The 26454-nt window shown below is 57.5% G+C and overlaps 1 protein-coding gene across 2 annotated transcripts in view; it reads left to right on the top strand.

Moving 5' to 3' along the window:
• Positions 1-26454, top strand: part of NEK6 (NIMA related kinase 6) — an 81250-nt gene that overhangs the window by 16928 nt on the left and 37868 nt on the right. Inside the window, exons 1-2 of one of the 2 annotated variants that reach the window (XM_044264936.1) lie at positions 11501-11606; positions 21043-21161. In XM_044264936.1, the coding sequence (XP_044120871.1) occupies positions 21072-21161 (90 nt within the window). In that variant the 5' untranslated portion in view covers positions 11501-11606; positions 21043-21071. Of the gene's footprint in view, positions 1-11500; positions 11607-21042; positions 21162-26454 lie in introns of those variants that run through there. The other variant, XM_044264937.1, reaches the window with a different exon arrangement.

Below are 26454 nucleotides of genomic sequence, written 5' to 3'. Positions count from 1 at the left end.
GACCCCGAATATTTTCGGGCTGAGCAGAAAGCCTGATGTGGGGCTCGATCCCGGGACCCTGAGATTATGACCCGAGCGGAAGGCAGTGGCTTAATCCACTGAGCCACCCAGGTGCCCCAGACCCCGAATATTTTTATGTTGAATGGATGGATGAGGGTAAGGAGATAAACGGGCCCCATGCTGGCTGGGTGACTTCATGGATCTACAGTCTCATTTTTATCATGACCAGAACCCATATTTCAGCTGGGGAGACTGAGATTCAGAGAGGTGAGGATTATGGCCAAGACACTCAGCAGAGAAACCTTGGTTGGTCTGCCCATGTGTGTGACCCTCCACTCCCATTAGAGCTCTGGACCCTCGGACTGACCTTGCCTTCTAGACGCTAAGCTCCCCCAGGGCTGGAGGTAGCCTGCCCAGACCAAGTCTGCACTCCAGCTTCCACCTCAGGGCCAATCCCTTCGAAAGAGCACCCCCCACTCAGTGCTGGGCTGAGATGGGGGCGGGGGTGCCTCCTGTGTGCTGGGCACTTGACCTACACCAGCTCATTGAACAAGCAAACCTTTAGGTAGGTCTTCTCCCCGTGTTCAGATCACAAAAGTGAAGCTCAGAGAGATGCATGAAGCCTGGCCAGAGTTTCCCAGCAAGTAAGGGAAGGAGCCCAAATTCAAATGCAGGAAGGCCAGTCCCAGCTGGCTGGAGAGCAGGTGGCTGGGACCCGTAATCAGAGTCATGATGTTGGAAGCAGAGCTTTCCCACATAGAAAAAGCAGGGAGTCTGCCGGGGTTGATGGGCGTGGAGGGGGGGGCAGGCCCTTGGTTCCCCGGGAACAGGCTAGATCGGGCCCCAGACCCACTCAGTCCCTGTGTGGCCACCCCAGCCCATCTCTTTCTGGCTTCTGTTTCTGCCCTTGTGCAGTGGGAGGACAGGAGGACCCGAATTCCCCAAGTGCCAAATGTGTGCCAAGCAGTTTGATACATAGCTGAGCTCATTTCACCGTGACCGTGGGAAGCCGGATCCCCTTATCTGCTTAGCCTGCTCGGCTCCGTTCCCCCCCACCTCCGAGCATTTATTGCTGTCCAGTGTCTGTGTCCACCTCTCGACTGCTCGGCACCTCTGGGGCAGGTAGGACCTCCTCCGCCGTGTACCTCGGACAGCACTCGGCTCCGCGAGCCTTTGAAGAAACGTTTGACGACTGATGATGGGGAGAAGAGGAAACCAAGGCAGCAGGCAGAGCCCCCCGCCTGTCCAGTACCGGCAGGGGCCTCGGTCATGGGCCGGCTCTCAGCCCAGGACGCCAGGTGCGCCTGTCTGTGTCCCCGAAGGTTCACACTGCCCGAAGAAACTTCCAGTCTGCGCCTGTGGCTTTGGATCGGCTCTGAAAAAGCGTGTCCTGTGACTCCTCAAGGAATCTGGGCCTTTCGCCCAGAAAAGAGTGTGTTTCCTGGCTTCCTGAGAACTGGGGCCCACCCTGCCCCTGGCCTGGGCGTACAGAATGGAAGGGAGGAGAGATGGACTCCGGCCCCGAAAGCGACAGCATCAGACCTTATCGTCTGTCTGAGGTCGGCTGCCCGGTGCCCGAGACTGTCCCGGCGAGGCCGCCCTGGCACAGCCATTAACCCTGGCACCCAGGCAGACGTTTCTCCATCATCTAAGGCTTCCTCTGAGGGGGGATTGCGCTCTTGAGTTACTGGAAAAGGAGCCTCCCTCACCCTTAGGCTGAGTTCTACCCCCAGACGGCTCTCCCAGCACACCTCACTGGGTACCACGTGGCAGACGTAGGGGCCACACGGGGGTGAACTTCACGAAGCCCAGGGCGACGGGCTTCCAGGGCCAGATGTCTCGTGCACCTCTTGAGTGCCTGGCCTCTGGCCGTCGCCTCCGAGACTGGGCGTGGGTTTACGATGCATCTTTGAAGAGAGCCAGAGTCCCCCGGCCCGTGATGTCTGTACATTGAGTCATTTCACGGTGCGGTTTCCTTATCAAGAGACGGGTCTGTGCTTCTGCCTCGTTGCCCTGCTTTTCCCTTATATTTTCTTTTCCTGGTGACCCTCCCTCGGTGACTGGCCTGGAAGGCGTCCTCCCAGGGCGGGGAGATCACCCAGTCCTCAGAAGGGATTTGCCGGAATTATCCCCGGGTTAACCAGAAGAGACTGGACAGATCGCTGAGAGGGAGAAAACCTTTTTTGTGGACGTAGGAGCACCGGGGAGACAGGCTTCGCTTCTCCTCGGCCAGGACCAGAGGGAGAAAACAGTAACACAGCAAATCCCCCAGCAGGGCCCAGTGGCTTGAGTTAGCTGGTTCCCGAATGCAAGATCCAGGCTAGGCCCAGGGCTGCGTGAGACTTTCACCCACCCATAGCGAAATGAGAAAATTGAAGGACAGGCCTGGCATCAGCTCCTTTCTTACGTCAGGGGTCCTCTTTGCTGCAGGATAGTGACAGTAGATGGAGGTTTTCCTGTAGATGCCAGAAGAAGTTGGCGGCCTTCCGCCCGTCTTTGGAATGTAGGGGAAACGTTATAGGCCTGTGAAATCCCCAGACCTGGGAACCACTGGTTTACTTCCTCTGCAGCAGGAGAAGCCCAAGTTGAGTCTGGAGCCTTCCACGAAGCCCACAGCGCCTGGGGACCCCGGGACGCTGGCGGGCTGTGTGCACCGGCCGTGCGTGAGGTGGGGCGAAAGCGTGTTCATGTTCGTTTCCACAAACTGGACGGCTCACAGCAACTGGTTTACTCTCTCACGATCCTGGAGCTAGAAGTCTAAAATCAAGGTGTTGGCCGGTTCGGATCCTTCCGGAGGCTCCAAGGGAAGGCGTGATTCACGCCTCTCTCCTCGCTTCCGGCAGCGGCGGGCAAGGCTTGGTGTCCTTCTGTTTGTAGACGCAGGACTCCAGGCTCTGCCATCACAAGGCCTTCTCCCTGCATGTCTGTCCGCTTATGAAGACACCAGTCCTTAGACTCGGGTCACCCGAATCTGCGTGACGTCCTCTTCACTTGATAATATCTGCAAAGAGCCGATTCCCAAATAAGGCCACAATCCGAGGTTTCAGGTACACCTGAGTTTTGCGGGGACACTGGGACAGCGGCCTGAGGGCGGGGGGGAGGAGGAAGGCCTGTCTGCAGCAGGCACCGCCGAGTGTTAGTGCTTTGAAGCTTTGGCGGCTGTTTGCGTTAAAACAGGATTCCCAAGAGGGACTGTCGTGACTTCCTGTGATTGCAGGGTCCCGGGGTCCCCGCTGACATTCCTGCCGGAGGAGACTGGTACACACAAGGACCCAGGTCCAGGGAGGGAGAGCTGGCACCACAGCCGGGGCCAGGTGGTGTAATTCAGGGGAGGTGACCTAGCCACCCTGTGCTCTGTTTCCAAGTCTGCGCTCTGTGCCCTACACTTGTTTATATCCTTTAATGCAGGGGCCAACGATGAGTGGCTCGGCCCACTTGAGCCTCTTGAAAGACATGCTATCAGCATTTAGTTTTTTGGTGGCCCCAGCTAGGAACCCGCGGAGCCGAGAGCCCCTCAGGGCTCGGCACCGGCCACCAGCCCTGTCTGTGCTCCTGCCTGGAGTGGGACCCCTCCCGGAATGCCAGGGCCCCACCGTTCTGGGCAGTACCACCAGCACAGAAAGCCTGCTCTGGGGATAAAAGGCTGCCTGCCTGTGTGTCAGGAAGGAAGGATCTAGGCTCTTCTCTTCCTCCAGGGACCCTTATCTACTTTGGCAAAAAGGTTCTGTGGTCAGACGTTTCTGGGTTAGCGTCCCAGCCCGACACCTCCTAGCCAGTGATCTTGCTCGAGCAAGTCCCAGGGCCCGTCTGAGCCTTGCGGCTCCCCTCCTGTGAAATCCAAGCTGTGATGCTAGCCTGGAAAGATGAGGCTGTGGCTTAGTGGTTGTACCGCCCTTTTGTGAATCCCTACAGTGCCTAGCTCTGAGCCTGGCACACACTAGGTGCTCAGTAAATACAAGCCAGATAAGAGAAAGTGGCTTGGAGCCTGGAATGTAAACTTCACAGCACTCTTGCGACACGGTCCCTGTATAGTCCCTTGAGAGGGAGGTTGTGTAGGCATTTCCTTCCTTCCGTGGGTCAACACGGTTACCTGAGCTGACCCGGGCAGGCGTGGGGAGGTCAAGTGCGGTGCAGGTAGCTTTGGGGGGAGAAAAGATGCTACATCGGGGGCTCTGATTCCACTCATGATGCGTTCAGTAAATTTAGACCTGGGCTTGGTACCGTGGGAGGCAGAGTGTGCAGAAGAGCACTGGAAGGGGAGTCTGCCTTAGCAGCCCTTACCAGCCCCACGTGCAGAGGTTTGCTGCCCCTCGTCAGTGCTACTGAGCCGCCCTCTCTGTCCCACAACCGATGCTGGGCATGCCAGCCTTCAGGCCTCTGCACCTGCTGCCGCCCCCGCCTGGCATGCCCTCCCCCTGCTCCTCTGCTCAGAGCTGCTTCCTGTTCTGACACAGGCCAGACGGATTGCACATCCCTTTTGCTGTGTTTCCACACCCTGGGCGTACCAAGCAGTGATCACCCTGGGTGGCAGGTGCTGATTTGGGACTCCGTCTCTAAGTGAGGAGCCCCATTGAAGACAGAGGCTGGTCCGAGTATGTGTTTGAAAAATTGAGTGGCTAGATGATTAAATGTCCTTGGACACATCACTTCTCAGCTCCGAGCCTCAGTTTCCTGTCTCTGAGATAGAGGATGTGGACTGGTGGGTTCCCTGGGGTCTTTCTGAGGTCTCTGGAGACATGCACTCTGAAGTGAGTTCCTCCTGCTCCCAGAAACAGAGAAGGAGCAGGGCAGCGACTGCGCATGTGTGCCAAATGGCGATGCTGTGATTGGAGGATATGCACGGAGCATGGGGAATTTTCTGGGTGCTCAGCACAACATTCCCAGTTAATCGATCTGGGTGTCTTTGAAAGGGCAGGACCGAGGCAGCCTTGATGGAGTTATTTTAATCGCAGTCAGGCCAACCCTTCCCCACCTGTCCCTCTGTAAGAATTCTCCCCAGACCAGTGGAGGCAAGAATGTATGCACCTGCCCCCCTCCCCCAGCTCTCTCTCTGCACGTCTGCGTCTGGGCAGGGCTTGTCCCGAGGACATACTCCGCAGGTTCTGCTGCGGTCCTGTGCTCCAGGCTGGCACCTGGTTTCCAGCCTCCACCTCTGTTATCACCCAGCAGAACAAACTTTGCCCCTCTCTGAGCCCCAGTCTCCAGATCTGCAGGATGGAGATAGTAATTCCTCGTGGGAATGAACAAGTGGACCCCGAGTACGGGGCACAGTGTGTGGCCTGGGGCAGGAACACATGATACGGTGGCTGTTCTTGGCACGAGTATCCGTGACTCTAGAGACGGGGCGAACCAGATCCGCAGCCTGCTTGCTTAAGCCAAGAAATGTCTGCTGTCTCAAGAATTTTGTTTTGGAAGACAGGTTTTGGGTCAGAACCTTATTCCCTCAGGAATTTCACAGTTGAGCCTGCAGGCACATTTTATAAGCTTGGTGGCCACCCAAGCCTTTGAGCCTTCCACGTGGATGTTCCCAGGTCAGGCTTTTCGGGAATCTCTTACACAGCTGGGCTGCCTGTCGCGTCAGTAGCGTCGTTTCCACAGAGCGGGCTCTGTCTGGCTATGAATAGATGTTTTTTTCCCTCTTTCTTGGACGCCTGAATGGCAGTGTCCCTCCTGCGGTCCCAGAGGCCGACCTGCATGGAAAACTCCAAAATGGACATCAGAGTGGGGCCGTCCACTCCAGCTCGGACTCCCGGCACCCAGTGAGGCTCAAAGAGAGATGGGCCGATGGCTGTGGCTCTCAAGTGTGCCGAGCGAACAGAAGAAATCAGAGGTCACGGAAAAGACAGCAGCACAGAGCGGCAGCCGAGACTGTGGAGGGCAGCCCGGTGTTTCCAGAAACAGGCCTGCTGGCAGCCCAGCCCCAGATGCAAAGCCCCTGAAAGTGGGATTTCTGGAGATGAGCTAGAAGGGCCTGTGGTCGGGAGAGCGGGCTCTGGACCCATACCACTTCGCTCCAGATCCCAGCCCTTCTACCAGCACAGCGGGCCTGATCGTCATATGCCTCAGTTTACCCCTCCTGTAAATACAGATGATAACATCCCGTGAGGGGTGAGGAGACTGACATCACTTAAGTGCATTAGAACAAGGCTTGACAAATAAATAAGGGTAAACCGAGGCCCAGAGAGGACAAAGGACTTATCTGTGATCACCCAGCCGGTCACTGGAGCAGCCAGGCTGAAGCTCATGACTTCTAGTCTCGTGGACGCGTCCCTCCTCCCCCTTCGCCCTCAGTCAGACTTCTTCAACTCTGCCTTCTGCAAAGGAAATCGCGTGACCCTTCAGCCCGCAAAAAAATTCAGACTGCACAGAGTTTCAGAAACCTCTCTGGGCTGGCTGGGGGCCTTGCTGCAGTTCTGTTTGCCTGCGAGTCCTTTCTTCTCTCCTTTTTTTTTTTCCTTTTAAAGTTCCAGAGGGTTTCTCCTTTCCTGTCTCCCAAATAGAAAAAGTCAGCTTTTGGTAAAGGAGTTTGAAGGCTTCGATCCCTACTGTGTGTCCCTGAGCCCATCCACCCACCAACCCCGGGCCCCAGTTTCCCCATCTGTGAAATGGAAATGTTCCCTCCCTTGATGGGCGGACAGCCCACCTGCCAGCCTGTGATTGCTCCGGGGACAAGTTAGCTAGGAGGTGCCACCCTGGGGCCATCGTGTTGACGGTCGTGTGAGCACTGACTAAGCAAAAGCTGGTGACGCATCCTTCTAGGAAGTGAGGTGAAATCCACCAGAAATGCCACCCACTTCCGCCCCCCTCCTAGTTTCAAAGGTTACTTGAATCATCTGAATTGCTTGCATTTTTCTCACTCTCCTATTTCAGCAGAATAGTTCCCCAGCCGCTCTGGGGTGGCCAGGAGCATCCCATCTGTGGGCCCCGAGGGTGTCAGAACTGAGGGTCTTGGTGGCTTCCTGATCTCTGCCAGGGACCCCAGCTGTGGGCCCTGGGTGCTGCCAGCCTAAGGTCAGGCCCCTGAACTTAACTCTCCTCATCTGTGAAATGGGTCGATGAGCTCTGCCCAGCAGGGTGTGAGATCTCCAGCCCAGTATAGCTGGATCGAGATCCTGCCCCTTCTCATTCCCCTTCTCCTTTCCACCCCCAAGGCCCTGGCTTACCAGGGAGCCAGCTGGAGCATGGGAGCTGTTGATACTCCTGAGGCCTCTTCCTTGGCCAAGCCAGGAAACCTGGAGACAGATGCTGGCCTCGGAGGGCCAGCAGCATCCCAACTGGAGCCCTCCCAGCCTTTTAAGGGGAAGCCTAGGGCCCAGAAGGGGAGGGCCTGGAGGAAAGAGGCCATGGAACCAAGACTAGCAGCCAGGTTGCTGGACTGGAGGACCTGGCCTCACCCCCTAGTCCTCCTGTCCTCTCCATGTGGCCTCTGAGGTCAGCCTGGCACCGTCAGGGGCCCAGTCCACCTGGGCTTAGGAATTCAGAGATGGGTGCCATGCTGGGCCTAGAGCAGGAGGTAGGGATTCAGGGCTGAGCCCCCCCCCTTGCTACCTACCTCCTGACAGTGGCCTCGGGCAAGGAATGCCCACCCTTGAGCCCCCATCTCAAAAATGCTGCTCTGCCTGCCTTGGAAGGTTGTCACATTGCTTCCTAAGATGGTGTAAATATCAATCCCTTTGCAGACATTCAAGAACTGTCCATATGGGAAGAATTTAATATTTGCACCCACTGGGACATTCATATGTCCCTTTCTCTCAGACAGTGCCAGGTGTAGAGTAAGTGCTGGCCCATGGGAGCCAGGGTGGTGGGGAGGGGGACAAGCGATCGATGAATGAATAGGTGACAAAAGTTATTTATTAAGCATCTGATACAAATCAGGCGCCACACAGGGAATTTTCTATAAGGTCCTCTGAGCTTCATAATGGCCCTGGGAATTTAGGTATGTCCCCATTTTACAGATAAGAAAACTGAGGCTCAAAGCTTGAAATAACTTACCTAAGGTCACACGGCCAGTGGTTGAGGAAGTTAGGATTCACACTTGACTCTGACATTCATGTGTCCCCCGGTGGCCCACTGGGTCACCCCCTCCCCAGATGTGCTGGTAAGTCTTTAATAAATGGTTCCCTGGAAGGCGGTGGAGGGAGGGACTTGTCCAAAGCCCGGACTTGTAGTATTTGCCAAATTCCATGGTGTAAATCTTCCTCCCGTGTTTGATTTCAAGCAACCAGAGTGACACAGACTGTCTCACAAAATCCCTGAGAATGTCGCACACAGCCCTCCTGAGCCAGCAGTGACTCCGGTGTGTGTCTCGCCCCGACCCCGCTTTGCAAGCCCAAGGAAGACCACAGCGTTAGCAGCGGCCCCCGGCCCGGGACAGCAGACTGGAAGCAGGCAAATGGCTGGGGTGGGGATATGTGTGCCTCCGGGCACATCCCCAGTCCTGTCTCACCGGCGCCCCTGGAACGTCTTGGGTTCTCCATGTCACACGGAGACTTGGGCAGGATCATGAGACCCGCAGACACCCGGGCAGTACGGCGCCTGGAGTAGTAAGGCCTGCCAGCCCCACCGTGTGCGGTGTTCCTGCCGGGCCCGGAGCAGAGCCCTGTAAACGCCGGGATGTAATGGACAATAAAAGTCGCTGGAAAATAGTGAGTCTCCTAGGACCACCGGCGTCCCTGCCGCACGCCGCCTTCCGAAACCTCGAGCCCTGTGATCATGAGGCACGATCGTCACATAAATATATAGGGTCTCTCACCAGCCGCCAGCCAAGATTTATTTCACTGCGGCAGCTGGGGGAGGGGGATGGCTCAGATTCCTCGTCTTGGTGACTTTGTGAAATGCTTTGCCGTCACTTCCCCGCCTCCAAGAGAATGCCACGGGAGCCAGTGGGGCCTCTCCCAACCTTCTGAGAGGGGGGATCCTCCAGAGGCCATGGGTGCCTCCTACCACATCCGCAGGCCCAGGGGTCCAGCTGGCCATGCGATGGGAGCCCCCCTCCCCGCCCTGTCTTTTTGTGAACAGTCGGTTTGCAGAGAGGGCTGCCAGAAATACTTGCTGTTGAATGAGCATGGTTTTTACGAGGATAACCGTAATCATAATAGTAGCTGGGGCCACGTTTACGGAGCTCTGGTGTATACCTGGGTCCTGGTAGTCCTAGGCTGGTGCTTTGCCTGCGAGTCCTTGCTTAACAGCCCTAAGAGGTGGGTCCTACCTGGCCCCCCGTTTGCAGAAGAGGGAACAGCAAAGAGGTGACTTTGGGACTTGCCCTGAGGAGCTCGTGTGGACCAAGGCAGTGCAGGATTTGAACTTCAGGCTCTCTGACTCCAGAGCCTGTGCTGGGCTGCCGCTCCGCCTCCTTACGGCCTGGCCGCTTGGTCCCAGCCGAACCCAGTGCCACCACCTCCCTGAAGCTGCCTCGATTAGCTCAGATTAGAAGCAATGGCCCCCTTTGTGGTTTTGCAACCCAGAGAAGCACTTTGCTCTGGTCCCCACACCAGTGGCGGGACTGGACGGAGAAGCAGGGCTTGGCCTCGTGGGGATGGTGCTGGAGGCGCATGCTGGCTCTGGAGGCTCCAATAGCCCTGCAGTGGGCGGAGGGGTAGGGGTGCCTGTCCAAGCCCCTCTGCGCTGCTCTATCCTCTCATCCATGTCCGGGGTGGATAGCTGGGCTGTGACCAGCAGTGACCATGAATGCGGGAGGGCGTGTAGGCTGAGTAGAGCTGACTTAGACTTCTGGAAATTTCTTGCCCTCACCATCCTCCCCAGGCCCAGGAGGAAGAGGAAGGCTCCCCGGGTTTGGCTCACCCAGCGTGGATCTGTTTTCCCTGGGTGCCGTGCTGTGTCCCCAGTGGCAGGAGCACAGGAGCCCCTAGAGGCAGGTCCCTGCCCTGGGGAGAATTCCTCTCCAGGAGACAGGAGCCCAGAAGCAGAGGAAAAACAAGGTTTAGACAGAAGGTGCCCAACTCGGGGGCCTGACCTGGCCCTTCGGGAGCTTCCTCTCGAGTCAAGGCTGATGACACCCACAGAGTTGGGTCGTGGAGGACTTGAGGCGTGTGGCATGTACCAGGGCCTGGGTGGGGGCCCTAGCCCACAGGCCTGGGGAAGGCTGGCCTGGGCCCAGCAGCAGCCACCCAGGGGGCCAGCACCTGGCATATGCCCGACAGTTGGGCCCGGCCAGCGGGGAAGGTATGTTGGCAGGTGGCCGAGCTGCAGTGCCAGGATCCGGCTCGGTGTGTCCTCTGGGGCCTCAGCTGCCATATGCCTGTGTCAGTCCCAGTGCTCGGGCTGCAGATGGGGCACGGGGGCGAGGTGGTGCCTAGGGTGGAGGTGACTCTCGTTCTGGAGGAGGGAGGCAGGTGTCTGCCGCGGGAGTGCTTCTCGGAGATGGGAGACCGAGGGTTGGGGCCAGCCTGGAGCCTTCCCGCTTCCTCCCATATACGTGCAGGTCCCCGGCTCTGAGCCCACTGCAGAGTGCCGTTCCCCTCTGCTTCTGAACCTGCCCATTCACGTACGCCAGCTCAGCCTCTCCCTGGTGTAAACAGTTGTCCAGGACCTCGCCTGGCCCAAAGTGAGAATCCGGCCGTCCTTTCCCAGCGGGCACGTTTCATGTTCCTTTCTGGTTTCTGAATCTGTTTCTGGGTTCAGGGGTTCTCTCCTGCAGAGGCGAGAAGAGCAAGGGGGTTTTGAGTGACCCTCAGCCCAGGCCCTGCACAGACAGCAGCTAGGAACACCCCGAGTCCTGGTTCCTGGATCCGTGGTCTTGTTCAGAGGGTATGGGGCCCGAATAAGAATGTAATAGTGATACCTGCTGGGACAGGGCAAAGCCAGGACTCAAACCCACGGTGGCCGCCTACCAGAGCTCTCGCCTGTGGGCAACAGATATATTTGGCCCCCCTTACAAAGGAAGAGACTAGAGAGGGACAGCAAGGACTTATATACTTCTTAGCACTTGGTGGGCCCCATTCGGGATGGGTGGGGCTGGAGTCCAAGGGACACGGGAAGGGTACCTCGGCACTCCTGAAGCCCAGGCTGGTTTAGTCCTGTCGTCTGCTGTCAGGGTGCCTGGTTCCGGGTTGGGGGCGAGGGCTTCATAAAGAGCCTGCAGAGCAAGCTTTGCCTGGGATGGGTTAGGGAGGCCAGGGCCCGGCCAGGTGCTGCCACGGCTGGGCTCACGGCTCTAGCAAGTCTCTAGTCCTCCAGCCTCAGTTTCCTGGGAGGTAAAATGGGGGAGCAGGACTGATGGCGGTCCGAGCCTGCCGGTGTGGGGCACACAGTGTTTTCTCCTAGACTGGTGGCCACGGCCATCGGATGCCCGTCCCTGGGGAGCAGCGGGCTCCCTGGTGGCTGTGACAAGTTCCAGTCACCACGGAGGTGACAGCGGAGCTATTTTTGGAGCAGCGCGTGGTGGGGGAGTTTCCTTTTGGCAGTGGCTGGGGATGGGAGTCTTGGGCAGGGGAAGTCCCGTACCGAGACAGGGCCAGCCCCTCTTCCTTCAGCCGCCCTGGCACAGGGAGGCCGCCCAGCTCCGCAGAGGCCGCTGCACCACACATCTACCCTCCACCGGAGCTGAGCAGCCCTCCTCCTGAGCCCTTCAGGAGCCACTTTGCAAGGTACTGGCCTTTGCCCTGCCCCTGGCCGCGGGAAACCCCTCACTCTTTCCTGCCGCCTGGGGCCACCACCCTTGCCCTGAGGGTGCGCCTGGCCAGTGGCAGGGAGGCCTTTGGGAGAGACTTCTGGAGCCTGGGCTCCTAGGGAACCTGGCCTGGCCGAGCCTCTGCCACCACCTCCAGGTGGGGGCTGCTGGCGGGTGAACGCCCTCGGCCTGGCATGACCTTTGTCGCCGCCCAGGTGGGAGGTGAGGACCATTGCCAACAACGGGCTTCACACTGAGTGATCACGGGCTTTGACAGAACGCCTGAGGTTATGAGGGAAGCAGAAAAAGCCATTTTTTTCCCCTTCTGGGATGAGTTTTGGCTGCCTGGGCTCGTTTCTGATGTCTGAGTGGTGAGTTCTCCGCAAGACTCTCCCACCAGAAAATGCCGTCTCTGGGATTATGGTCGTTCTCCTGGGGCCTGGCACCAACTTCTTACGAACTGTGAGGCTGGGGGCTGCCCCGCTGGGTTTCCTCCTTCCGTTACTGGTTGTCAGGGCTGAAGCCACGGTCTGGGACAGGATGGGGGGGGTAGAGGAATTTCTCCCTGAAACTGCCCGTTCCCTGTGGCCCCCGGAATGAGCTGACCTGGGGCCCCAGGCTTTTCCTTCCTGGCCTCTGGTGTTTACAGACCGGGTCAGCAGCCTTTAACCTGGCCCTCCCTTTGTGGCCTGCTGGAGCCACAGAGGTGAGTGGCTTGGTCTCTGCCTTCGCGGAAATCTCCGGTTGGCGAGAGAAAAACGTGAGCAGGCAGTGACAACACGGGCACAAACACTGTGGAGCCAGGGAGTCACTGACCGGGGGAGTCCAGGAAGACTGCTTGGAGGAGGTACCTCCGCTCCAGCTCTGAAGAAGGAGCCAGATTTGCCAGAGGCACTTCATTCCGGGGAGGGGGGTAAAGTCTGCTAAGGCCTGGAGGAGAGAATGAGTTCATTTATCGGAGGGCTAGGGGTCCTCAGCACGGGGGCACTGCCTAAAGGGTGTGACATTCCCAACAGGCTGAGATCCCACCTTCCTCTGGCTCCAGTCTTCAGGGCTTGCCCCAAGCACGTGAGATGAAAACTCAGACTTTAGGGACGCCTGGGTGGCGCAGTTGGTTGGACGACTGCCTCCGGCTCAGGTCATGATCCTGGAGTCCCGGGATCGAGTCCCACATCAGGCTCCCAGCTCCATGGGGAGTCTGCTTCGCTCTCTGACCTTCTCCTCGCTCATGCTCTCTCTCACTGTCTCTCTCTCTCAAATAAATAAATAAAATCTTTAAAAAAAAAAAAAAGAAAACTCAGACTTTAGAGTTAGGCCTGGGTTTAAACACAGGGCTTGCCATCTGCTAGAGCCAGGGGCTCGGCGGGGCCCTTATCTGTGCCTTGATTTCTTCTTCTGTAAGACAGGGTTGTTGCAGACATCCCCGCAGGGCTGTGCGGAGGCGCGGCCTTTTAACTCCTTGGCACTTAGAAAGTGCCGGATATCTTCCTCTTCCAAGTGGGTGGGATGAAGCATGGCCTTCACCGGGTCCCGGAACCAGAGACCTTCCTGGACATAAACCAACGGCCTTGTTGCTCCTTTCCTGAAAGATGAGATGTTTACAGCGCCTACATTTTTTTTTCTTCCAGAATTGAGTTTTATTATCCTAGTAGGAGGAAATGAAAGGTGCTTAGGGACCTTCTCAATTTTAAAAAGGCTCTGGGCAGCCGTGCTGTGGGAGGGGAGGTGTATTTTGAATGGCTTGGCGACTTCTGCCAGAGCTCAGACAGTGGGAACCACGCACAGGAGGGCGTGTGCTCCTTGCCTGGGGCTCCAGACGCAGGAACCGCCGGCCCTCTATCCCTGACTGGTCCGAAGTGTGTGCATCCAGGCCCCAGGCGAGGCACCTGTGGTTTCGAGATGACGGCAGACGTTGGCTCCTGCTCCGAAGGCCTGCAGAGGAGGAAGAGAGGGTGGCCTAGGAGCCAGTTGGTGCCCCTACGGTGGGCTTCGGGAAGAACTCTGCTCTGTGGACACCAGTAGAGGGGGAAGAGGGGCCTGCGTAGTCCCCAGCTGCCCCTGCACACCCACTCTTTGGGGTCCGACTGTTTCTTCTTTATGGATGGAGACAGACAAGGCGCGACTTGCCCAGGAACCCACAGGAGGTGTCCATCCTGAGTAGGACCAGGATCTGGTTCTGCTGTACGTGTGTGACTTTGCCTGTGACCGTCCTAGGATCCCCGTGGGTGTGTGTGGTTGGGAAGGGGACGCCCCTCTGCTCAGGGGCCTGGGGTTGGAGTGGAAGAATTGGAAAAGGTAGGAGGCAGGCCCAGGCCAGCTGGGCAGAACTTGGAATGCCTTGTGCAGGCCTACGGGCCTTGTCTTGGGGACCTTCGGGTGGGAGCTGCAGATTGCGATGGGTGTGTTAGGGACTGGGGGAGAGGGGAGACTTCCTGCCGTGGGCTGGAGGTTGGCTTAGCAAGCAGGAGATCAGTGGCCGGCCCTGGGTTCTGCAAGACCCTCCCTGTGAAGAGGCTGGTCATGGCCCCGGGTCTTCGAGAAGACAGGCTCCTGCAGGTCCTGAAGCTTAGACATCCAAGCAGCATGTTTGGCTTTGGGGGTGGGGAGCGAGGGGACGTAGGACCAGTCAGGAAACCAGACGCCGTCTGTGGCTTATCCCCTATGGCTCCCAGGCCCCGGTGACTCTGGCCCGAGATCTGGCTGCTTCCTGTCAAATGATGAATGGGTAACGTCTGCTTATCCCAAGACCAGAAGAGAAGTGGGGCTGGGGTAGCGGGAGGACACAGCAGCTGGAGCCAAACCTCTGGACTGGAATTCATTCATTTGTTCACTCTTCCAAGGCAGTATGGACTAGGGGAGTCCAGCAGACTCGGTCCCAAGTGTTAGTCCTGCCCATGGCCTGCTGTGTGACCTGGGGCCCATCCCTTAACCAGTCTGGACTTCTGTATCCTCTTCTACACCAGGTGGATCTTAGCAGCTCCCACCTAGCGTGCCCACGAGGGAACGAGGTATGCACAGCACTTGGCGTGTGCCTGCTGAGTACACAGCATGTGCCGCGTTAGTTGGGGGGCGGGGGGGGCTGCTGTCCCGCCCTCCCTGCCAACCCGTCTGCGTGTGCAGGATGTTCCTTCCGGTCCCAGGCCCTTGCACTCGGACATGAAGTCGGGTTTCTTTGGAGGCTCACAGCCTTGCCGGTCCAGGAAGCAAGTGTAAAGGGCAGCATTGTCCGACGTGTAGACTCTGGCAAGTCCCGTTTCTCCTCAAAGCCTCTGGGAGCGCCGGCCCCTCTGGGGCTGCCTGGGAGCCACTCTGATCGCTCAGCTCAGGGGAGGCGCTTCATGTGGGTGTTGTCTGAGGCCGAAGCTGGTCCTGCCTTGACCCCACCAGTGGCCGGGCTCCAGGAGCTGCAGTGTCTCCTTGCCGGGCCTCAGATCTCCACTCGCGAAGGGGCCCACAGGGGTGTGTTGGGCCGGGCTGGCCTGTGGCACCTCTCCTCTCCGGCAGCAGGCACCCGTCCTAGGCTTCTGCCCCCAGGGGCCTACTGGCCGAGTGGAAATAACCCCCAGGTGCCCACACCCGGTGCCCGTGTTGGGTCACTCAGGGTCACTTACTCAGGGAGGAGAGAGGACTGTGGGGGGAGGTTGTGAAGTCACCGCGCTGGTTTCCTGCTTTGGGAAAACAACCCATAAAGCTGTTCACCACTTGGAAGGGCTGAGAAGAGGAGAGGCCTTCCTCAGGGAAACTGGCCTGGGGTGCGGCGTCCAGGTGACGTGCCCGCCTCAGCTGACGCAGCGAGAATGTGGCCTTGTGGCCGCCGGGAGAACCCTGACCGCATGCAGATGTGAGCACATACGTTTAAGAAAAGGCAGGCAGGACACTGTTTCCACCTCAGGGTCTGAGAACAAAGTGAAACATGATCAAATACTTGACCCCACATGGTGTATGAATACATCACCACAAGACCCCCCCAACATACAGAGCCTCACACGCATAGACCCCCAAACCTGCCCTGAGCCTTCCTGGGGTCTCAAGTCGTCTTTCGGGGGGAGGGTAAGGGCCTCTGTGGGCCACCAGCCTCCACGACCTGTATCATTTCACAGTAGGGAAAGGAGGGACACGACGCCTCTAGATGAAGTTTCCAGAAACTGGGAGGCAACGGCCAGGTGACAGTCTATCCAGGGGACAGAAAGGCCCATGGAGCAGCCTCCTCACCCAGCCCAGGAGGAAGCCCCTTCCGGGGATGCTTGAATGAAACCCAAGGCCCGCGTAAGTAGGAGCTCCAGCTGAAGGCCAGGCCGCGAGGAGAGGGTCATGGTGCTTTGCAAAGGTAGCCACAGTTCACATTAGCGATGGAGGCATTTGTTCCAGAGTGGTCCCAAAGAGGACATGCGGTGAGGCCGATGAAGCCTGACCTGGGGGCCAACAGCCCCGGCTCTGTCGCTCACCAGCTGTGTGGCCCTGGGCAAGTCCCCACCGTTCTCTGAGCCCCAGGCCCCACGTCTGCCGCTCGTCTGCTGCCCAGTGAGGGTTAGTGCAGACGACAGAGTCTCCGAGGACATTCACGTGTGTCAGGCTCTGCTGGAGGGAGTTCTCATCTGTGAACACATTCGGTCCTCTCGATCTTCAGAGGAACATCTCACTTTCCAGAAGAGGAAACTGAGTCACTGCATGGCAAAATGAAGCCCGGCCAGGATTTGAGCCAGGGCACTGGGGCTCCCCGGCAGGCCTCGCTGAACCCTTGGGCGCATCCTGATTTGGTTCCTGGGCCCCTGGGGGACACACGCATGTGGGGAGCCCGGGCTGGGAACTGCACTAGGCGTTCATGTTGCCTCCAAAATGCAGGGCTGTGGTTCCCCACGGAAGAAAGGTCCTCAGTGCGGCCTGTTCCTGGGTCTCACATTCCATGCATTTTTGGCCCCTGACTTGAGCTTGGCAGCCTGGATCTCATTGTTCTGTGACTTGGCAGGAGCTGCCTGGCCCAGGCTGCCAGCGCCCTGGGCTGCCCGGGGAGGCGTGTGTGTGTGCTGAAGGGCTTTCCCCACGCTCCGTGGCTCGGCACTCTGAATCTCTGCCTTGGTCTTTCTGCGTCCACACCCCCTAAGAAAAAGTTTGGGGCAGGAATCTCCAGCAAAGGGGTTGGGCTTCCACTGGGGTACAGACAGAATGTTGTCTCTGCAAATGTAGCACCCGGGAGAGCAAGAGGCAGGGGTATCTTGGACCCAGGAGGGGCTTTGGAGTCACTGAGAGCAAATCTCCCCTGTGTAGCTCACTGGCCTCACTACATTGAGCTTCCTCTCTCTGAGCCTGTTTCCTCATCTATAAAATGGGTCTACCAAGAGCCCCAGGATGCATGGGAAAGGTCTGGCCCACTGGAAGTGTTCAGAGAGCCTTCATTGCCTTCCTCCCAAACATCCCCCCTTCCCTTTCTGCCTCCCTCCCTCCCACCACACCCTGCCTGTCCTCCCCACCCTTCCTCTCCCCTCCTCCTTCCCCTTTGCAGTGTCCCTCTCTGACACTCGGAGACTGTGACTTGCGGAATCCTCCTTGGCCACTTCTTTCCTGAAACAAAGGCCCCTCTTCTCTTCCTGGGGAATACGTGGTGCAACCCTTCCATTAGTTTCTGGACAGAACAGCTCTTAGGAACAGTAACTTAACCAAAGCTCCAGGGCGTTGGCAGAAAAGGTACCATGGACAGCAGAGCTGCGTCATCGTGATGCTGTCCCAGAGGGCTCAGACTCCAGGGGCTCATGTCCCTGAGGCCCCTGTGATGGGAAATGGCCCCTTGTGGCCCTCCAGCCTTGGGACTACCCCTGCCCACTCAGCACGAGCCCTATTTTTGAGGAAAGGGGCTTGTTCGGTGGGGAGATGACATCGGAAGTTCTCCACCTTGTGTGTAAGGAAAGGAAGAGGATTGTCACGGAGAGCTTGGGAGGAGGGCAGCGTGGTGGTTTCGGACAAAGACGCCACCAGGGCTCTGAGTCCTGGCTCCACTGCCACGGATCTGGGCAGATCTCTTAACCTCCCTGTGCCTCCGTTTTCCATTCTGTAAAATGGGACAATAATAGACCCTATCCCATGAGAGACAGGGTCTCTTAAATGAGAGGGGCTAAGAGGTAAAGTGTGCAGAGCAAGGCCTAGCATGATCAGGGCACACATCTGTTGACTCATCATTATTGTTGCTGGTATTTCTGATGAGACCAGGGACCCCTCGGCCGTGCTCTTGGAGCCCTGTGTCAGGCCTGGGGTGGGCTCCTGAGTGTGCAGTCTACAGCCTCTGGGTGCAGCTGTTGGGAGGGTGCCGCTAATAACCACAAGGGGCAAGTGGAGGTGACCTTGGCAGACACCTGCTAAGCCTCTGCCCAGTATGACTTGCCCAGTCTCCCAGCTGGTGAGGGCCAGGGCCAAGAAGCAGACACAGGCCCAGGCCCACTGGCCCCAAGAGGCTGAGCGGGGTTAGATGCGGGTGGGGGGAGATGTAGAGACGCACGCTGTGGCTCATAGTCCACACGAAGTCTGTGGGCCGGTGGGTGGGCTCCTGTGTGGGCCTGGCCACTGGGTGGCTTTGACACTTTCAGAGATAAAGACAGAACCTTCTTGCTGAAGACAGTTCTGCTCCACCCTCTCCCTGGAGGTCTCCCTAAGGGCAGAGGACGGTGAACATGTCACCCCGAGGGGTCTGGGGGGTGCAGCCCGCAGAGCCTGCAGGATTCTGGGGTTTTATCTTAAAATGCATGCGCATTTTACATTCTCTTCCCTGTGAATCCGTTTATCACGCACACATCCCCCCCGACCCCCCACCGCACCACCTCCGGAACAGCACCGCCTCCGGAAGCCACTCGTGTTTGCGTGTTTATCCTGCGGCTTTTCCTCCAGGGCCTCACTGTGTCCCCCTGCGGGTGTGCGCTCCGCGGTGAGAGCGCAGGCACAGATGGTGGTGAGACACCGAGGGGGCCATGGTCCCATCTGCATTTCAGGAAGCCTCGGTGGCCCTCACAGAGGAGGGCTTGGTGAGCAAGGCATGAGCCCCGGGAGGCCCAGGGGCCGGGGTGGGAGGTCAGTCCCACACTGGGACAGAGGGGAATGAGGGCGGGCAGGAGAGGCCTCCAAAGTACAGACACACCCCCACAGCACCCTCCTCCTGCCCCGGATCCGGGACAAGAGATAAAAGAGAGCAAGAAATCGGTCCATAAAATGCCATGTCTGTGGGTTGAAACCGGCTCAGGGCCGGCAGCTTCACAACCAGGGACAGCACAGGCCACGCCCGGCTGGACACGACCCTCGCCCCGCACGCACTCCCCACTGCCGAGGGCGCCCCTGTGAGCCCGAGTCTGGTGGCCTTGCTTTCTTCCATCTCCTGTGTGCTCGAAAGCAGCTTGACCCCGAAGCAGCTGCCCGTGCTCGGCATGTGAGGGAGGAGTCGGCCTGTCCTGAGGGCACCGAGGAAGAGTGGGCGCTGGACCCCAGAAGGCCTAGAGAGGCTTGGGGAACCTTCGAGGGCAGAGCTAGGGAGGCAGAACTGGAGAGTTCAGCTCAGGGGGACATCCTTTGATGAGGCATCACAGACATCCCTGAGCCTGGGCGGGCTGGGTGCCACCCGCGGCAGCCGGAGCAGGAAAGGAGAGATTCCTCTCCCGCTGCCAGGACGCCCGTGTTCACGAGGGTGCGCCTTGACTTGGGAGGTCTGTGCAGCAGAGCTGGCCGAACCGCTGGACCCGGGGACGGCTCTCAGCCTGGGGCTTGGCTGCTGGGTGTAGATGGAGAGAGGCAGAGTCGGTCTGGGGAGAAAGTGCTGTCTTTGGTTGGAGCTCCAGACGCAGACCCTGCGAGTGAGCAAACCATGAGGGAGTGGGAGAGGCCAATGAGCTGGGGTGTGATCTCGGACCAAACCCGCAGCCTCCACCCAGGGCCTGGAGCGTGAGTCACGCCTCCCACTGTCTGAGTGTCCTGACCCAGCCAAGGGCACTTTCACACTGGACCCCGTGGTCATTGATTAATAGTTGTCCCAGGGGCTGCCAGTTCCTAGGGACTCGGGCTCTCCGGAGGGTATAGACAAAGCTGCTCCGACAGCCTGGGCCAATCCCGAGGGGCTCTGTTTGGGGTGTGTGGAGTCTGTGGGGCAGCCGGGGGTGAGGGGTCTGGCAGAAGCAGCAGCAGCCAGATTCAGGGGCCCCTTACCCATGCCTACTCTACAACAGGGACCTCCTGGGCATTGGCCCCTTTTATTCTCTGCAGCCCTGTGGGAGCCCCGGCCTGGCCCTGGACCCAGGAGGTGCTGCAGAAACGCTTATGGCTACAGGACAGGCTTTCCTCCCAAGGAGGAGGGCTTTTCCCCTTGCGTCCCAGAGGGTTGCACGCGGTGGCCAGGTGCCGGCTCTCACCTCCAGCTGTACAGTGCTTCTGTGTGCCTCAGCCTTGGGCCCTGCCCCAGAGGCAGCGCTCTGCCAGGGAGGCTGGCATCGGGAGTGATTCTTAGATGACATTTTGCTCAGGCCCGGGCACATAGTGGTCGCTCAGTCAGCTGGAGTTACCATGGCAACTGGCAGCTAGCAACCTTGACTCTCCTAGGGGCCTCTGACATAGCAGCCCAAACCCTGGAGGTACAGGGGACTGCTCCCTTGTGCAGAGGGCTCTGCACCTGCCCAGAGGTTTATGCCTATGAGGGGGAACCCATGGCCTTGGCCTTCCCTGCACTTGGAGCACAAGGGCCCAGCAAGGATGGAGACGTCAGGTCCTTCTGCAGCTGCTACACAGTCTGACTCAGCGTCTCTCTCCTGGCCACCCAGGCGATCAACCTGGGTTTTTGTGGGGGTGGTCATGGGGGCAGGGCTTTGTAACCGCCCCCAGGAGACAGGGAGGACAATCATGGGAAAGAACAAGACTTTGGTGGGAAGCCTGGGTGGCTCAATCGCTTAGGTGTCTGCCTTCAGCTCAGGTCATGATCCCAGGGTTCTGGGATGGAGCCCCACATCGGGCTCCCTGCTCAGCAAGGAGCCTGCTTCTCCCTTCCTCCTTGCTTGTGCTCTCTCTCACTATCTCTTTCTCTCTCAAATAAATAAGTAAATAAAATCTTTAAAGAAAAAAAAAAAAAAGTAAGAACCAGGCTGTGGAGCCTAGTACTTGTGGAGTTGAATGGGCACCTCCTTTGCTGGCCGGGTTGGGGCAGAGGGGATGCCTTTAGACTTTGCCCTGCGCAGAGCCTGTTTCCCCTCCCCGCAGTGGGGACAACCCTCGCAACCTTGTCAGACGGGGTACTGGAGGGAAGGTGTGTCACGTGGGCTCTTGAGTCCCAGCCCTGCACTCCAGGACCCCCACCAGAACTTGGGATGAATGGACGCACCTCCCCCAGCCCAGGGCCGTCAAGGGGAGAAGGTGAACAGGCATGTGTCTAAGAAAGCCCGCGTTTTCTTTTGTAGCCCCGTGCGCCGCGAGGCTGGCATGCAGGATGGCCGGACAGCCCAGCCACATGCCCCCTGGAGGGAGCCCGAACAACCTCTGCCACAGCCCAGGGCCTGCCCATGCCCCGGACCCACAGGTGAGCCCTTTACCTTTGTCTGCAGAGCGCTGGGGCCTCGACAAGGAGCTCGGGTCCTTGACTACCCCACCCAGCTCGGGTCCCTGACTACTCCACCCAGATGGAGTCATTTCTGGAATGTTTCCAAGGGTGCGAGTGCATCTCAGTACCAACCTGGTCAGCCCTGATAGCACTCAGCAGCACTCAGAGATGCCTTCTCTGGGCCGGACTCCCGCATTTCCCTGTGAATGGAACAACTTTGTCTCAGCGGGATCAGGGCTGCTTAGAAAGGCCAGGAGAGAGGAGAGACTGAGGGGCTCTGGGGAACAGGCATCAGTGTGTGGGGTCAGAAAGTGCTTCCTCACTCTCAGCTGAAGTCAGCTTCCCTTTTTGGTTTTAGCTCTGTCCTGGCCCTCTTCAGCCCTCTTCAGCCCTCTTCATCTAGAACCAACAGAGCCTCAGGGCACTGGTTTCTTTACACCTGCCCCATGCGCTGCAGATCCTCAGAGAGCCAGGCCGCCTCCCGCAGCTTTTCCGAAGGTGGCTTCTGGGGTCCCCAGCTCATGCATCCTCTGCGGGTTTTGAATGTGCTGTTTCCTGGGTCTGGAGGGCCTCTCCCCGCTCCTCCTCCAGGCCTTGGTCCAAATGCTGCAGCTTCTAGGGAGCCTTCCTGTTCCCTCCCATTCCCTCCCCTGTGCGGCCCAGGCACTGGGCTCTGGCCACAGCATCCCACTGGGGAACTGGTTCCTGTTCCTAAATGGGAGGTCTGGGGCGAGGCTATACCCATCCCATCATCCCAGGCCAGGCCCAGAGGAGCCCCTCGATGCCGGCTGAGTTCATGAACGGCAGATACAAGTGGCTGTGTGTGGGGAAGAGGCAGGTCTGCTCTTAGAAGGCACACAGCCTCATGGGAGAGAAAGGGAGGAAACAGGACAGAAGAAACTCCGGGACCCTTGGAGCTCCAGAAAGCACATGATCCGACCTAGATGGCCAGAGAGCCCGCCTTGAGGAATTGGGACGCAGAGGTCTGGTGGGGGCAGGCAGGCCAGGTCAGACAGGGCCAGGTGCTGTGGGTACTTGGGGACAGCCTGGGATGATGAAAAGTCATGTCTAGGATTGGCTTTTTCCCCAAAGCTAGGAGACCCAAATCAGGGGGAAACTTTGAGACAGCTACCTTTTCGAGCCCCAGAAGGCTCATCGCAACCTCTAAGTACTCCTTCCTGTTGGAGGACGTCAGGTGGACTGCTGTTTGACCCACTTGGCCAGGGCTGCCATGTGCAGTTGTGCGGGTGTGCACTGCACAAAAGCGCCTGGTCAAGGAGGCAGCTGAGTCTGAGATCCTTCTCCTACACCTGAGTTTTCATCAACCCATGCTCCCTGTGTGGGGCTCCATCAGCCCAAAAGAAGGAACAATTTTATAGATTCACACAGGGGTGAGACATGTGAACTAGTAGACTAGTGTGTGTGTGTGCACGCACGCATGTGTCTGTGTGCACATGCACACCCCTGCCCCCAACACACACACAGTGTCCTAGGGCATCTGCCCTGTTGGTGCTTTCCACTCCCATTACTGGATGGGACACGGGCCCATTTCCCAGGTGGAATTTGGGGAGGTAGATCCCAGAAAGCCCAAAGGCCCGTGGACGCTGCTGGTGCCGAGTCCACCAGGACAGCTCACTGATGCTGGGGCCAGTGCGGCCTCCTCGGGTAATGTAGCAATTTGTCATATTAAGTCATTCACTAACAATTGAGTCCCCCTTGATTAATCTCCCAGAATTAGCCAGTTGCATTTTGAGCAATTAGGGTTAATTACAGCCTCATTTGGCAGAGGAGAGAGCCCCGTAATTATTTCGCAAACAAGGCAAGGCGGCGGCGGGCGGCGGCGTCCGGGCGTCTGGTTGCACATGTTGGAGTGGGTAATGACACAGTTAAGTGGAATTAGACACGATTCCTGTCGTTGGGCAGCGGCCGTCAGTAAAGGAGCCCTGCGTCCCACCAGCATCTGGCCGGGGTTGCCGAACCAGGGTGCGCAGCCGTGTAGACACCAGCATGGCCTGGGGCGGGGCGGGAAGGGAATGAGGCCAGGCAGCCGCTTCCTCTCTCCTCTGCTCATGAAGTACAGGTATTTAAACACCGTCTGGGGAGACATCGTGGCCCCAATCTTGCCTGTTTCGGGACATAGAAGCACCTCAGATTGACAGCAGAGGCATTTTCCTTGAAGGCAGGAGGCCCTGCTGTTTCCCTGAAATCATCCTTAGAAAAAGGAGCTGGGGCCCTTGATGGCGAGATGAGTTGAGCCTCCGTTTCCTCATCTGTGAAATGGGGCCATGAAGACTAAGTGAGATGGACTACTCTAAACCCCCAGCATGGCGTCGGACGTCGTGGGTGTTAAGGAAATGTGTGCCACTCATTTCATTCTTCTCTTTGAGCCTTCATTTTCATGTTCGTGGCTCAGGAGCCCAGAGCTGAAATGCCCACAGTGTAGAAGAGGCCACTTAGCAACCACTCAAACTGGTTCTGTTAAGTTTCTGTGCCCAAGGCTGGTGGTTTATCATTTCTGGGAGTTTTCTAGGTGTGAGAGCTGTCCGCTTACTAAAACATGTTTGCTGAACCCGGTGGAGTCACAAGTGAAATTACTGAGGTTTCAGATGAGTGAATGGGGGCGTGCATGTAATTGAGGGGAAGAGCTCTAATGCCGGATGCTCTAGGACTTTACCACTTCGCTGCAGAGCGTTTTTCATCAGGAATGAAACAGAGCTGACCGACTAAGAGTCATGTGAATTTGCAAGAAGGGAAAAGGTGCTCTTGTCTGAGAATGGCCTGGTCAATGTGTCTTCCATCTGGAAAGTCTTTGCAAAGCTGCGTGGAGCGTGCCAAGTTCAGTTATATTGGGCCCTGTTCAGAGAAAGAGGAATGCGCCTTACTTCTCAGGATGGGGCGGCCACTTCTAGATCTGAATCGCACAGGCCAAAACCTTTATGAGAATCTTCCCAAAGCAGTGTTGGCAATTAGGTAAGATTTAACGACCACATATTAACAGCTGTTAAAATCCAAGAAGTGTTTGCTGACGTGTTGTAAATTCAGCAAATGCTTGTCTCGTTTCTTGCCTCCTTTCTGCCCGACACAGAAGTGGGGCCTCATGCAAGGGGCAGGGTCCCACAGAGGGATGGGCGGACGCTGAGAGAGCCCAGAGGGTGGGGGTGGGGCAGGGAAGGTTCTAGAGAGAGGACAGGTGGGCTGGCGATGATTTGGGGCAGGACAGGGGGAGGTGGCTGTCCCGGGAAGAGGAAGGAGCCAGGCCTGAAGGTGCAGGACCAGTCAGGTTAGGCAGGTGTTTAAACACCGGTGCTGGGATGGGGAATGGCCAGTCTGTATGAATGGCTGCGTCATTTGGAATTGAGTCTATGGTGAATGAGGGGCGAGCCCGTTAGTGGGTTCGGGTGGACAAGGGAGCTCGCATTTTAGAAAGATCACTGGTTGCGGGCACTCATGGCACAAGTGGGATGAAAATAGGAGATGAGGAGGCCGCTGCCTTCTGCCAGGTGGGAGGATTCCGTGGTCTTAAATGGCTGGATATTCGGAGAGAAGATTCCAGAGAAGATTCCAGAGAAGATTGCAGGATGAAGCCAAGTGCACTTGGTAGCTGAAGGGATGAGGGAGAGCTGAGTCGAGGATGGACCCAGGTTTCTGGTTGATGCTAGTCACTGGGGCCAGACCCAGATTCTCTTAGGTATGTGTAGGCTCAGCTTTCTCTGAGCTCAGCCAGCGGGAACTGTCCTGAGGGACCCACTGCGCGGAGGTGATGCTAGGCTTTGTTATCAGGTGACTCCCATGATTTGGGCACCTTGCACGCTATTCCCATGTGCTGATGGCCCTGGGAGCTGAGTGAGACCTCCAGGCTAGGACAGGCATTGGGCGGTGGTTGCCCAAAAGCAGGAAACCTGGCTCTTCCTCATCCCATCCTCCCACCGGCCAGGAACTCACTAGGGCAGGGGAGGTAACCGAGATAAACACCGGGTACGTTTTGGTCCTGAGAGGCAGAGCCAGGGGTCTCCACGTCCCATGGACCCACGGCATCCCTTCTCGCCCCCAGGTCTGCAAGACGGAAGATGAGCTTTGGGTTTGAAATTAACCAGATTGTGGAGAGCTGAGTGGGGTCGGCCTCGTAAAGAGCCTGACAATATATATGGACTCTGTGTAAACCCTGCCCTTCTTTTGTGTTACACAGACTTAAAACCCATCACCGTATACACATATACCGAATCCATTAGAACTCCCTATACACGGTGTCAGATGTCTTTAAAGGTGAAATTCGTTTACAGGAAATGTCATTCTGATGAAGTATGCTTTTTAAAATCACAGAAACAGTTGCCTTAAAATTAATGATGCATTGCAAATATCAGAGGAAAAAAAGACCCATTCAGTGTAAAGATGATTAAAATTCAGGTCAGAAGTCTGACTTAGTCAGGCTAAATTTTTTAATGAGATTTCAGGAAATTAATTGGGCGAATGCATTTTTATTCTTTTAACATGTGATTTTATGCTCCTGGTTTTTTTTTTTTTTTTTAAAGGGATTTGTCGATGGCTGAGGCTTATTGTGGTTCAAACATTTTAAACTCAAATTAGCATGGGGTGGGAGGTGTTTGTGGCCTGATTTGATCTGACTTGGAGAAGAGAGCCTCGGTTTCTCTGAGCTTTCCAGAGTGGTTCACTGCCCCCCCCACACACACACCCATTTCCACCCTGGGATGGATGCACCCTGGGGTGGGGGGCGGTGGGATTGGGGATAGAGGTGACCTGGGGACCTTGGCCCTCTCCTTGGCTCCCGGTTCTGCCAAGCCTCCTGTGGTCCAGGGAGTTGCTCCCCAAGGCTTCTCTTCTCTCTGAGATGGCATTTCCCCGCCCAGGGCAGTGCAGACCCCCTCCTTCTGCCCACTGCGGTCAGCATCCCTTCCACCTCCTCCCAGCCTCTCCACCCCCCTGGCCCTCCTCTAGGGGAGACCTGAGGGGCTCCCACACTGGAGAAGGCAGGTGAGGAGTCAGAAATGGCTTCTGCCAGCATTTTCCCTGCGAGTGTCCCACAGCATAGCCCTAGACAGGGAGGTGAGGCGAGCCTGTTGTGTAGCACAGTCCCTTGGCAAACAGTCCTGGGTGTGACCCGTGCAGGGGACAGTGATGTCAGAAGGCTGCAGGGACACAGGCACCTCCCTGCTTTACTGCAGTCAGGTGATGGTGGATCAGCGACCTCTCTGAGCCTCAGCTTCCTCATCTGTGAAATGGGGCCGTGAAGACTGAGGGAGATGGGCTACTCTGA

The sequence above is a fragment of the Neovison vison genome, chromosome 9 (genome assembly GCF_020171115.1).
Source record: "Neovison vison isolate M4711 chromosome 9, ASM_NN_V1, whole genome shotgun sequence".
Taxonomy (NCBI): domain Eukaryota; kingdom Metazoa; phylum Chordata; class Mammalia; order Carnivora; family Mustelidae; genus Neogale; species Neogale vison.
Note: the sequence above shows the minus strand (reverse complement) of the source record. Positions and strands in the feature narration are given on the sequence as shown.